This window comes from Sprattus sprattus (assembly GCF_963457725.1).
Source record: "Sprattus sprattus genome assembly, chromosome: 5".
Lineage (NCBI taxonomy): Eukaryota > Metazoa > Chordata > Actinopteri > Clupeiformes > Clupeidae > Sprattus > Sprattus sprattus.
In genome coordinates this window covers 8,121,251-8,133,923 of record NC_137924.1, presented here as the reverse complement: position 1 = coordinate 8,133,923, position 12,673 = coordinate 8,121,251, and the positions used below count along the sequence as shown (strand labels likewise).

Below are 12,673 nucleotides of genomic sequence, written 5' to 3'. Positions count from 1 at the left end.
ATGATTGAGATTTTATTTCTGTGTTTGTACATCATACCTCCTCGATCTTTAGATTTGTGCGGTACAACTTGTGCCTCTGTATAGTGTTGACGGTCGGGCCAGAAACCGTTTCATTGAAGGGGGTTATTTCACTGAATCGGGTGGTGGCAACAGCTGGTGAATCAAATCTTTGTCAAGTTTATATTGTTTTGTTTTTTATATTGTTTTTATATCATGGCCTATCCTAGTATGGCGTAAATACAAAGCTATTACCATAGTCAAGTCTTGACGGGAAGCCATTGGTTCTATGATGTTTATATAAACACAAAAATATTGGGGTATTTTTAACCCATAATAACTATTGTACCAACCCAATGCTGGGTTAACCGAATCAAGATGGATAATGTGTCACCCAGCAACATCAATCATATGCTAGTTCGTAGTTCCTATTAAAACACAATACTTCGTCTATACAAACTAAACATTTTCACTAAGTTAAAGGAGAACTAAGGAAACGTGCTAAACTGAAATACTGGCATCTCCAACAACAATGCTACAGCCAGTATATTCTCCTTTAAATGACCAGAACGTCTGTTTGTGTCATGGATTGTGTAATTCCACCCATTTTTCCAGTACCATTTTGACACCATGGGTTGCCAGATAAGAACGCGAACACAGCGTGCAACCACCATGGAAGTAAGCAAATTAACTGGACTTACATAGATAATATGTGATTCTACCCAACCAGAAAAGCCTTAACAATTTTCTAAAAAGCTGCATGACCAGAGACGTAAAATGCGGGTTAGGATTGGAGATGCATTTGAAAGATGGAGATGGCTAAAAGCCCATAAAGATTCTCAGATGGATGCTGAGTTTACATGTTTTGTGTAGCTCACTATGTCTGTGTAGCAGTTTTTTGGTTACTATAGTCAAAACGTTTCAATATTCAGCATCACTGAACAACTTATCTCAGGGCAAACCAGAAATGCCTCGTAATTGTAACAATATGCTACTGTATTGTCGTATGTGTGGATGGTGGGGATGGCTCACAGATTTTCACAGATTTTCACAATCACTGACCTCAGTCATGTTAACGTGACAGGTATGCATGACCTGCACTCTCTCTTCTCTCTGTTGCTCATCATCTACGTAGGCTATATCATCTGTCTCTTAAACCACTAGGATCTGCCCTCTCTCTTCTCTCTGTTGCTCGTCATCTAGATCATCTGCCTCTTAAACCACTAGGACCTGCCTTCTCTCTGTTGCTCTTCATCTAGATCATCTGCCTCTTAAACCACTAGGACCTGCCCTCTCTCTTCTCTCTGTTGCTCTTCATCTAGATCATCTGCCTCTTAAACCACTAGGATCTGCCTTCTCTCTGTTGCTCTTCCTCTAGATCATCTGCCTCTTAAACCACTAGGACCTGCCTTCTCTCTGTTGCTCTTCATCTAGATCATCTGCCTCTTAAACCACTAGGATCTGCCCTCTCTCTTCTCTCTGTTGCTCGTCATCTAGATCATCTGCCTCTTAAACCACTAGGACCTGCCTTCTCTCTGTTGCTCGTCATCTAGATCATCTGCCTCTTAAACCACTAGGACCTGCCTTCTCTCTGTTGCTCTTCATCTAGATCATCTGCCTCTTAAACCACTAGGACCTGCCTTCTCTCTGTTGCTCTTCATCTAGATCATCTGCCTCTTAAACCACTAGGACCTGCCTTCTCTCTGTTACTCTTCATCTAGATCATCTGCCTCTTAAACCACTAGGACCTGCCTTCTCTCTGTTGCTCTTCATCTAGATCATCTGCCTCTTAAACCACTAGGACCTGCCTTCTCTCTGTTGCTCGTCATCTAGATCATCTGCCTCTTAAACCACTAGGACCTGCCTTCTCTCTGTTGCTCTTCATCTAGATCATCTGCCTCTTAAACCACTAGGACCTGCCTTCTCTCTGTTGCTCTTCATCTAGATCATCTGCCTCTTAAACCACTAGGACCTGCCTTCTCTCTGTTGCTCTTCATCTAGATCATCTGCCTCTTAAACCACTAGGACCTGCCTTCTCTCTGTTGCTCTTCATCTAGATCATCTGCCTCTTAAACCACTAGGACCTGCCTTCTCTCTGTTGCTCGTCATCTAGATCATCTGCCTCTTAAACCACTAGGACCTGCACTCTCTTCTCTCTGTTGCTTTTCATCTAAACATAGAAAACAAAAAGTAAGGAAATTTGTGTTTGGTAGATTATTTCTTTGTTGCGCAACCCACATACTCAGCTGTGCTGCTCATCCCACAAATGCATGTTCCTTACAAATGTGGGACCATTTAAAAGGGAACTAAACAGGCTTTCCAACGGTATAAAATCTATTGCAGAGAAGCATTGTTACAACAAAAAAATAATCTACCAAACACAAATTTCCTTACTTTTTGTTTCTATGTTTATATCATCTGCCTCTTAAACCACTACAACCTGCCCTCTCTGCTCCTCTCTCCAGCTCACCAGTTCATTAGCTCAGGTGTCCACCCTCTTCCTCTCGTATCAGTGACACCTGACCAGACCTCACTGCCTTCACTTGACTCCGGTGAGGACACTTCATAACTGAGATCTGCATTGGCCTGCAACAAGCAAATAGAAGGCTACTACTCCAATACTGAAATACTAAATAGATGACTTATATGTGATCTGGTAAATTGAGCAATATGTTATCATTATTTTGATGAGTGTAGCCTACTTGGAGCAGGGGGCCTGTTTTCGGAAAAACTTTGGGTGAGTAGCCTACATTGTGAGGCGGTTACAGTAGGCTTCTCACTTCAGGGTCTCAGCAGGTTTGAGTCATCAACCGATCCCAGAAACCATTACAATATTTTAATTCATAGCCACAGATAATACTACTCACGTAAGCTACACCAATTAGTGATGAGAAAGTGCCATTTGATACACAAGTCATGACATTCATGTAATTCTCTGTCGGTAGACAAAATCTGTTATTTGTGAATGAATTGTATTCAGGGCACAAATAGGCCAGTGGCACAGGAGTGCGTTCCGGTTACTCTCTCCTGTCTTGGTGAATGTAATGCTGCGGTTCTTGGCAGGTTTGAGTCAGACTCAAGCAATCCCATGAGCCATTGCGATGCTTTATAAGTGCCAAGAGTGTGCCAATGAAGTGGTGTATATCTTTGCCATTTATAAAGGAATACCATTGGATGGGCTAAGGCAACTGTTGGCTAAATAAAGGTAAGAAGAGGACTTTTGAAGGGCAGATGAGCATAGTTTGAGCACAGTCACCTACCCCAAAACCACCGCCCCCCCAAGCCCATCACAACTTGGAGAGCGACTCTATTAAGGCTTAGACTGCCCGGTTCACTGCCCTGAACTAGAAATCCCATTACTACTCTGGCTACTAGGCCTACCTTTCTATCTACAGAGATACCAATGCCCCCTGCTGCTCTCTATCTCTGAAGTTGTTATCAAAGGTTGTTATAAAAGAGGGCTGTTGTCTTAAAGATTGTTCAGGCTTGAGATGTAAGTAATGGTTTTCTAATTACATTTATTTATTTATTTATTTATTTAGCTTTTTTTGTAATTTTTTTCAGTCATACAGATTTGAATTTGAAATCCCCTCTATCTGTGATTTATTTACCAGACACGTTTGTCCTAATGCAACCTACAGTAACATTATACGTCCTCCATTATACGTCCCAAATGAAGTCACCAGTATTGAAGACAAATGCGCTCACATACAATTTTGTTTTATTCCATGTCCTTCCAGCAATTCACTGGTGTCTGCTGTCTGCCGAGGCCCAGGGCTGGAGCTATGTATAAAGAGCACCCCTGACACCCTGCCTCTGACAGCCAAGGAAGTGCCCATGAGTGATGTGCTAATGATGTTAGCCATCTGATCACTTCCTCGCTTGGCACAACAATAAGCCCTGTTCATCCAGGACCTGGAACTGAAGGGACTATGCTGTGGTGCTGGCACTGGCCAGCTCATTAACTCCTACTGTTGCTTTATAATGCTGCTGTCACTTACTCGACCAGGACCAGAGACTACCAAGACTTTCCTGAGCCTGAGGATAGTCCACCATTGACATGTATTACACAGGTATGATGCATTTGGGTCACTTTTACATTTACATTTTACATTTAGCAGACACTTTTATCCAAAGAGACTTACAAGGAAGCTGCATTTATACATCAGGTTCAGTGTCTTGCTCAAGGACACTTACACACTTGGTAAGGAGCACTATAGCTATGATTATAGAGTTGATAGTTATATTATAGTGTTGATAGGGATAGTTCTATGACATGTGGTTCACATGGATGTCAATCGAGAGCTTTGATAAATGAATATACAGGGCACAGAGTCCAGAGCAGAGGTTCTGAAACAGGGGGAGAGAGAGTGAAGGAACAGCAGACTTTTTAATCCTTCCAAAATCCTTCTTTGATCCTTTTATATATTCCCAAAACCAGGCTTTTATCAAGTATGCAGTACACAGTATCACATTTGAATATTTGTCAGTTCTGTCACCATAAAAATCATTGATGACAAGACAGTGAGTCTGAAATGTTTATCATGAGAGTGTATTATAGTCTCATCCTTTGCCTTTCAAATATGTTTCAACATTAATGTAACAGTGAAAGGATAACAAACTAATGACATCTGGGTTGAATGCATGGGTTGATTTTGAAATGTGTTTGCTTTTATCTTTAGTTGCCATGTCCTTTTTTTTACAAATCATGCCTGCACACATTATCACAGGATGGATTAAAAACCCTACGATACGATTACGATAACTCAGTCCCAATGTTGATCGTCCAATGGTTCTGTGTGATTCGGCACCAGCCTGTTTCTATTTTCAACATCAGTATAGGGAGCCTAGACTGGGGTGTGTGCCCTGCAGGCGTCATGTCCATCATGTCCAGTGTTTTCATCCACGCAGTGGGGCCCCGTGGCTCTGGGTGTCAGAACAGCCAAGTGTGCCACCACAGTCTACCACAGTGCTACTTCTTTATTAGAGCCTGATGTTTGACACGTTAATGAGGCACAGAGCTGTGAGAGCCTGAAGCCTGCATGTTGACATAACGCTTGCTACGGCCACATTATACAAGACACTTGTTTTTCTCGATTTGCTATAATGAAGCACTTAACTTTGAAAAGGAATTTGGTCATTTATGAGAAATCTGACCTTCAATTTTCCATTTCTTGATTAAATGAGTTGAGATGACCTCAAGACCAGAGCAAAAGTATGAACAGCAGTTTTTCTAATGTTTAACTCACCTCGCCGCAGGCAGTTTCAGGGAACGACTGAGTCTTGGTTTTCCAAACATACATTAATGTTCTGAAATCTCTATTTTTGATTGATAAAATACACTATTAAAGATATGTATGATATACAATTATTACAATAAAATTATATTAAACCATAAATAATAACAACTCATGTAAATGCAAAGGGATTCATTAATTAGTGTTGGGGAGGGGAGCGTTTTTTGGAAGTGAATGTTTTATTGTTTTAACTCAAACACACCTCTGTGAATGTTTAATTTTTTTTCTTCACCCCTCTACAGCTCTCCTGTTTGCACCCATAGGAGCACATGAAACAGGTGAGGCTTATCGCCTCTCATATTAGTCACGCAGGCAGCTGGCCTCTGGAGAGAGAGTAGAAGAAGAAGAAGAAGGCTTCACGACTGTGACTGACTGGCTTCATGAGCGCAGTTTTCACCACAGGGAATCGGATTCAAAACAAAGGACCTGTTTACACCCAATTAAGGAGGGACTCACAGCTCGACATCATTCGTGTGGAAAGAGGACCTGTTTGAAGCCATGGCCAGCATGGGGCTGCAGCTGCTGGGGTTCTTCCTGGGCCTGCTGGGGCTGTTGGGGACTGTGATGGCCACAGTGATGCCCCAGTGGCGTCGCACGGCCTACGTGGGCTCCAACATCATCACTGCCACGTCCTACATGAAGGGCCTGTGGATGGACTGTGTTTGGCACAGCACAGGCATTTATCAGTGTGAGGCACACCGCTCGTTTCTAGCCCTGCCCCGGGCCCTCCAGGCGGCCCGCGCACTCATGGTCCTCTCCTGTGTCACCTCCGTCCTGGCCATAGCCCTGTCCACCGTGGGCATGAAGTGCACTCGCTGCGCTCAGGGAGGAGGCACCACCAAGAACTCCCTGGCCAGGTGGGGTGGAGTGGGCTTCCTCTTCGCAGGACTCTGCTGCCTCGTGACGGCGTCCTGGACCACCCACGACGCCATCCAAGACTTCTACAGCCCCCTGTTGCTCGTTGCTATGAAGTATGAGATAGGATGGTCTGTCTACATCGGGTACGTGTCAGGCATCCTCAGTGTGATTGGTGGGGTGATACTCTGCTCAACCTGTGGTGACTCCTCCCGCCGGCCCAGCCATGCCAGTCATGCCATCACACTCAATGCTCTGCCCCTGGCAGCCCCAACCTACCAGCCCCACGCAGCCTCCAAGAGCAACCACACCCCCTCTCCCACTTCTGCTTCCAGCAGTGGCTACAGACTCAGTGACTATGTTTGAGTAAGGATTGTATGAGGCAAACAATGGCATATTATGAGAAGACAAACACAGCTTCAACATGGCATTCTTAAAAACTCACTTGGTTCTTCATGGCATGAACACCAACAGCATTCCATATTGATACATGTTATTGGCCTACATGTTGCCTAGTTAGATGAGGTATGAGGTTTTCAGAATATTTTCAGCTCCTAACTTCTAAGTACTTGAATTGAGTGTGTTTTTTCCATTCTGGGATTTTAAGTTTGTAACATCTCAAAAGTCTCACAAACTTAAATTATGTGGATAAAAGACATGGTTTGCAGATTCTTTAGTGAGCTTTAAGATGTTCTTTTTTGACTGAATGGAAGTCACATGCATATCTTTGTAGAGAGTATTGAAAGTCTGGTGAAAGTTTTACTGCTGATCTGTCAACATCTATTCCTGAAATTCTGACAGTACTTTAAAATGACAAAACCACATGTCTTTGCTATGATGTTGCAACAAGTTGGACACATACAAACATGCGCTTTCAGTGTTTGCTAGTTACTTTGGTTTTTAACAGTGTGATTTTTTTTTCAAAATCAACGTTTCATTTCTGACCTCAGAACTGTTTTTCTACTTTCAGATTTTTATGGAGTGACGCTTTATCAATTTTATCTCCCAACTTTTCTTATCAAACATGTTGTATGTTGCAAGCTTTTGCTTATTTTGGGGAACACCCAAATAGAAACTAATTTTATAGTTTGGTTTCAGAATACTCAAAAATGTGTATTCATACTGTATTTTCACTTAGCATCAATAGCAGGAGTGTGCATGAGTATTCTCTCCCTGTACTTAAGTACATCTCTTAAATGATTTTAAGGCACAACATGAGACACTTAAAAAATGCAAAGCTGGATATGTTATCCTTTTTTATAACTCAAAGATGCTGAGATCAGATGCTAAGATCAGAGGCCTACTGAATCCCCATATTTCTAACCTTTTAGTAAGATCATATTAAATGTAAAGTCCTGCCTTTTAGTCTCTGAGTCATTCAGATGTATGAGTGTTTTGTATGTCTATCACGTACCTGCAGTAACTAATCTTAGGAAATATCCTGTTTAGCAGCACAGAACTACTACAGAAAGAATGGTATAACATACATACTCAACACTGGTTTGGTTTGTTACAGTGAATACATTTTAATTGATACGCGGCCTGTCCACCAGGGGGCAATAGTTACTTAATTTTCCATTATGCTTCATACCGCGTGTCAAGCCAAGGTGGAAGGACATATGTTCTTGAGGTGGCGTCGTACTTCTTAGTTTGGCTTACTTGGGTTAGTTCGGTCGAAGTGTGATACGTTTCGTTTGTTTTGGAAGTTTAATGAAGTAGTAGGTGTCGGTGATGTTCAGTCAAGGTTGTTTCACAGAAATGTGTTATTGGCATTGGTCAAAGCACCCTGAAATTAATTCATTTACAACATCACGCTCAGCCAATTAGTTCGAATGTCTAAATGTTGTGACGTCTTCCTATGGTTACATATTTTCACTTTTTTATGTCTGCGTGTAAGTTTAACTTTGACCTGGATCAGCCCATTAGAAGTGGTTTGTTTATTTGCACACCGTAATTGGGGCTTTTCTCGCTTTTTCGCTATCCATTAAATTGAAGGTACATTTACTCGTAGGCCTACCTTGTCATGTATGAGTCGACCTTTCATGACACGTGCGTGTTCTCAGTGTGGAAAGACGGAGAGAGAAAATATGAAGACGGATTTAATAAGGCAGGCAATTTGTGTGAGTGGAGGCCTTGCCTTGCACATGAAGTCTTACAATCTACACTGCTGACAGTTTTAAGTGTTTCAGGACTTCAGCACCACGGAAAGTGGGCGCATTTCGAGAGAGGCCCTGCCTGTGCCTGCCTGGATATCTTTCTGGGAATATGATTTGCCTTCAAATGACCTGTCCCACCGTGTCTGCTGCCAACACTAATCAAAAGCATTAAAGCAACCTTCTCGGTCACCCTATTCTCAGTGGTGGATGACCATAGGGTTGACAGGGTTACCCTAGCCTATCATGAAAGCATGCACATTGTGTGTTTGATATAATCGTTTTGAGTTGGCTACATTTAGAGGAAACGAACAACAATTAATAAAGAAAGGAACAGAAGGTATCCATGCACTTAAGCATAGTGGGTATAGCAGGAATCAGCAAAATAATGTCCCATAATGTGCTCGGTGTAATTTTCAATTAGGCCACTATATTAAACCATCCCTAGAAGACCCTCAAAAATGTGGTCCTCGTTTAGACTAACTGTCAGCCTTAGTCACAAAGCGATCTCCATTTTCATCTCTCTGACGTTCATCTTCCTCAGACCTCTGACGAAAACATCTCTCTTAAAGACACTGTTAAGAAATACGTACGCTTCCCCTGAATTGTCTGGATTACGCTCTAACCTCTCTCGAAAGGAATCTAAACAGACTTCTTCTGTTTTTAAAATAATTTGAGGACGTTCGTCAATACAGTCTTTTACAAAGGTAGGATATTTTGCGGGATTGAAATGAAAAGTGACTTTTGGAAGAGATTCGCCGAGCAAACTTTGAATAGAGCGTGAAAGGGAAACTGTTCGGCGTCTGTAAAATATAGGCTACAATTATGGTGTTTGAGAGGTCATCGGTGATGGTGCTTAAGAAAAAACAAATATGAAGTAACATAAAATATGAAGCGCGCTTTATTTAGTGCATATAGTACTGATTTTTCTACGCTATTGTAAGCTACTTAATTATTCATATAAAATAGTGAAACAGTGCACCAGAACTTCACTATTATTTTTTTTTATCTCAGAAGAACTTTTATTGAAACTAAGTGAAATATAGGTAACCAGGCTTGGGCTGAATAGGACACAGAACAGGAATAGTCAAGCCTGCTCATTTTATCACATTCTTAAATATAGGGAAAATATGATCTAATTAGCATCAATTGGTTAGTAGCTGGGTAAGGAGAACACAGCAAAAACACAGAGACAAACAAGCACAAATGAAGTGTTTCATTTCATCTAGGTTTCAAATTCCATCCTGGAACTGGTCGATAACATTTCTTTGGTCGGTTCCTTTGCCTTCTCCCACTCTTGTTCCACGTCAGGTCTCAATGAACATCAGGTCGTCGGGCAGAGTCTGATCCAGCCATAGAGGATGGCCATCCACGCGGAAGGACTGGTGGCAATTGTTATCTTCTATGCGCTGATCCTGGCCGTGGGGATATGGGCAGCGTGGAAAAACAAAAATGCCGGGCAAGGTGCAGACCAAAGCGAGACTATCATGGTCGGTGGAAGGGACATTGGATTATTTGTTGGCGGATTCACCATGACTGGTAAGTGGAGAGGTTGCGCTGTGGGTCCGTCTCTTCGACACTTGTAACTTGGAATGCGCACAAAATAAAAAATAAATAAACTACATGGAAACAAAAGGGGCAATTTTGTGCAAAAAAGTTTAGCCGATTGTGGAGTAATCTGTTACAGGTCATTCCACAAAAGCGCAAAAAAAAAAAATGAAAGAGACATACATTGTAATTATTAGTTGCAATTGCAAGAATCAGTTTATTTTGTTTAATTCTGTATGAAAGAAGAAAACTTGGGTAAAATGTCTTCCATGAGACATATTTCATGTTCTTTAAAGCCTATATAAGCTTTACAATATATGTATTCATAATGTTGATAAGTAATCAAAATAAATCAATCACAAGCATTTAGGTTTAGAAGTAGATGTATGCCAGTTGAACACATATGATATTTGCTAAACGTTTGTTGGTCGCATTTGGAGGTTACATGCATGATTGTGGGATTCCATGTTCTTAGCATGGACGTTGGGAAGCCCCATTCAAGTGAATGGAGCATTCTACAGCATTAAGAAGAGCCGTGTAATAAGAACAAAAATGCACCATCAAATAAAGTTTTAAAGGTTTAAAGTGAAGGTTTATCAGCTTAACAAAACCTTTCTGGCTTGTTTGTTTTCCAGCAACCTGGGTCGGAGGAGGCTATATCAATGGCACTGCTGAATATGTGTATTTGCCTGGATATGGACTGGCGTGGGCACAGGCACCCTTTGGATATGCTCTTAGCCTGGTTATAGGTATGACACACAGTTAAAGAGGAAAAAAAGACAAATTCTTGCAGTAAGATTAGATGATGCCACACAGTATATCATGAGAGATGTCAGCATTCTTACTGAATAAGGGCATTTACAAGGGAAAAAAACATGGTGCCACCAGAAATATTCTTACTTCCACATTTTCTGTCTCTTCGATGTCAAAGGAAATATATGACTTAGTCCAACTGCTCCATGCTGGTCATGGTCCGTACATATCAGTATATGTTTGGTCCGTATATATATATATATATATATATATCAATACATGTTATGCTGTTAATCTTGCCATAGGTGGCCTGTTCTTTGCCAAGCCTATGCGCTCCAGAGGATATGTGACTATGCTGGATCCCTTTCAGCAGATCTATGGGAAGAGAATGGGTGGACTGCTTTTTATCCCCGCTCTCATGGGAGAAATATTCTGGTCAGCCGCCATTCTGTCAGCTCTGGGTATGTTCCAGTGATCCCTTCTCTTGACGATTCAATTCAATTGTTCTAGTAGTTCTCGGATTTGGCCCACAGGAACACTTTTCTTATTAAATAATTACAGATTTAATTATTTGTACTATTTTCCATACTTCCATAGGGATGCACCGATACCGATACCAGTATCGGGTATCGGGTCGATACTTTGTTAAAATACTCCTACTCGTACTCGTTTTAAATTACCGATACCAAAAACCGATACCCAGTGTTGCGTCTTAACGCGTGTGTTTTCTACTCCTCTACTGTCTATGCCTGCCAGGTGTGAGAGCGGCGAGTTGCATAGAGGCCGAGAGCGGTATTGCAGACAGATAAGTTGAGGTTGAACTTGCAGTTTAAATTAATTCAATAACAGCTTGGATACGATGTGTGGAGGTGGCTTGCATAAGCTAACGGTTTCGCTAGAGATTTTAAACTTAACACGTACGACCTCCAGTAAAGGTAAGTGCTATCTTCGGCTATTTTATGTTTTGCAGTTAACTTAGAACTGCTGTAACATAGGCAAAGTGTAGGGGCTAGCCTACTGTCTTTAGCGACGCTGCGCCTATAACATATTATTGCCATTTGCTACGGTTGATTGACGGGGACGGGAATGTATTTGTTTTCTCCTCTTTTACCCGGACGCATTTAGGTCTCGAAAGGAGGACATGTGAGGGTAAAATAGGACGTCTGTCTTGTCTTGTGTTTCAGGAATCTTGTTGAATTGCTAGTTTGTCATAAACACCCGCTAGCAAGTAGCCGCTAGCAAGACATCCCGTTAGCGATGTTAGCAAGGTTGTTTTAACACTCTTGGACATTGATGCTACTATTACGTTTTTTTTTTTCGTTTTTCCGCCTGATGCTAATATTAAGTTGTCTGGGAATTCCCTGCCCCTTCACTGCATTCCATTTGTTCAGTTGGTCTGGCCAACTCTCAACGGCGCTCCACTTCAGCCACCTGATTGGACAGTCCTTTAACCAATCAGACCAACGATACTATACAACGATACAACAATCGGTAATAAAGCAAACACATATTTTTTCTGTATGAATTGTTCCAGGGCAAGTTTCTGTTCTGTTTTCAAAGAAAACTTGCCTTATCGAAGTTTTGCGGTGCTTCGGCGGCCACCATGTCCAATGTTTAAAAACTCTCCGTGCAGTAGATTTTGTAACGTAGCCGTGGTAAGTTTAAATCCGCTAATGGCGCGCCAGGTAGCCAAAAGCCAGTTTGTGATTGGCTCCAAGGATTCTGGAAATCTTGAAATGAACGGGTATGCAAACTTGGCCAGACCCAGTTCTGAGGCAAAATCAATTTGGCCGGAAGAAGTGGGGCGGGACTTCCCAGACTAAATATTAAGTGCTTTTGCGTTAACTTCTTTGCAATGTTATTGTGATAGCTATGTTGGCTAGGTTGCAAACAACTTCCCTAACACAGTCAAACTTCAGGCAAGTGTCAATTTGGCTGCAAGAACGTAGCCGCCCAATTCATTGTCAACATTCGCTATACCGTTGTGATGCCTTAACGGCGATTTAGACTAATTTTAAGATAAATGACGACAGGAGTAAGGCACAGTGTAAGATCTGCACTGTTACAGTG

General features: G+C 41.8%; 2 protein-coding genes across 3 annotated transcripts in view; both read left to right on the top strand.

Annotated features, from left to right (window-relative positions):
• LOC308365639 (high affinity choline transporter 1-like) overlaps positions 1-12,673 on the top strand; it is a gene marked incomplete at both ends in the record, with an annotated part of 303,102 nt that overhangs the window by 284,979 nt on the left and 5,450 nt on the right. The window contains 3 exons of one of the 2 annotated variants that reach the window (XM_080839128.1): positions 9,661-9,841; positions 10,486-10,599; positions 10,909-11,064. In XM_080839128.1, the coding sequence (XP_080695254.1) occupies positions 9,664-9,841; positions 10,486-10,599; positions 10,909-11,064 (448 nt within the window). Of the gene's footprint in view, positions 1-9,660; positions 9,842-10,485; positions 10,600-10,908; positions 11,065-12,673 lie in introns of those variants that run through there. The other variant, XM_080839127.1, reaches the window with a different exon arrangement.
• Positions 5,793-6,515, top strand: LOC308365881 (claudin-14-like; the record flags this gene model as incomplete). The annotated part of the gene is made up of 1 exon (XM_080839497.1): positions 5,793-6,515. One exon carries the CDS (start codon positions 5,793-5,795, stop codon positions 6,513-6,515), a length of 723 nt encoding a protein of 240 aa, XP_080695623.1.